The following is a 517-nucleotide window of genomic DNA, read 5'->3' on the forward strand; positions in this document are numbered from 1 at the left end:
CTGATCCCCGCGGCTCCGGGCGCTGTCCGCGGTGCTGTCCGCCCCGCCCGGGCGCACCATGGTGTTCGCTCCAGGTAAGGGAGCCCAGCGGGAAGGCCGTGCCGAATTGCTGCGGTGGGGAGGGGTGATGGGTGGACCAGAGCTGCCAGCAGGCAGTGCTGGTAGGTCCAAATGAGGTGGCTTAGCCTAGGATGCGTTTTGCTGTGGAGCCAGAGGTTATGAGGGTCACCCCTGTGGTTCCTAGCAGGGACAGGAGCCTCCTAAAAAAATGTTTGCAGGGGGCTGTGCTTGTCAGACTGCACAAAAGGGTGAGGAAGGGGGACGTGGCCTTGCAGCACCTGGAGAGTGAGTCCCTCTCGGCACCCACACTGGTGGCTGCCAGTGAGACAATCTCTGAAACTCATGGAGATATTTTACAGATTTCAATTTCCCCCCTCCACTCCCTTCTGTATTTGAATGGAAGAGAACAGAAAGTTTGTTGTGTCCAGCTTTGACTGGTACAGAACTGAAGACTTCA

The 517-nt window shown here is 57.4% G+C and overlaps 1 protein-coding gene across 1 annotated transcript in view; it reads left to right on the plus strand.

Annotated features, from left to right (window-relative positions):
- Positions 1–58: 58 nt before the first annotated feature.
- LOC103809538 (chromosome unknown open reading frame, human C18orf42) overlaps positions 59–517 on the plus strand; it is a 14865-nt gene continuing 14406 nt past the window's right edge. The window contains exon 1 of the mRNA XM_009082376.1: positions 59–161. Coding sequence (XP_009080624.1) covers positions 59–161 — 103 coding nt within the window. The remainder of the gene's footprint in view (positions 162–517) is intronic.

The sequence above is a fragment of the Acanthisitta chloris genome, unplaced genomic scaffold, assembly GCF_000695815.1.
Source record: "Acanthisitta chloris isolate BGI_N310 unplaced genomic scaffold, ASM69581v1 scaffold5279, whole genome shotgun sequence".
NCBI lineage: Eukaryota > Metazoa > Chordata > Aves > Passeriformes > Acanthisittidae > Acanthisitta > Acanthisitta chloris.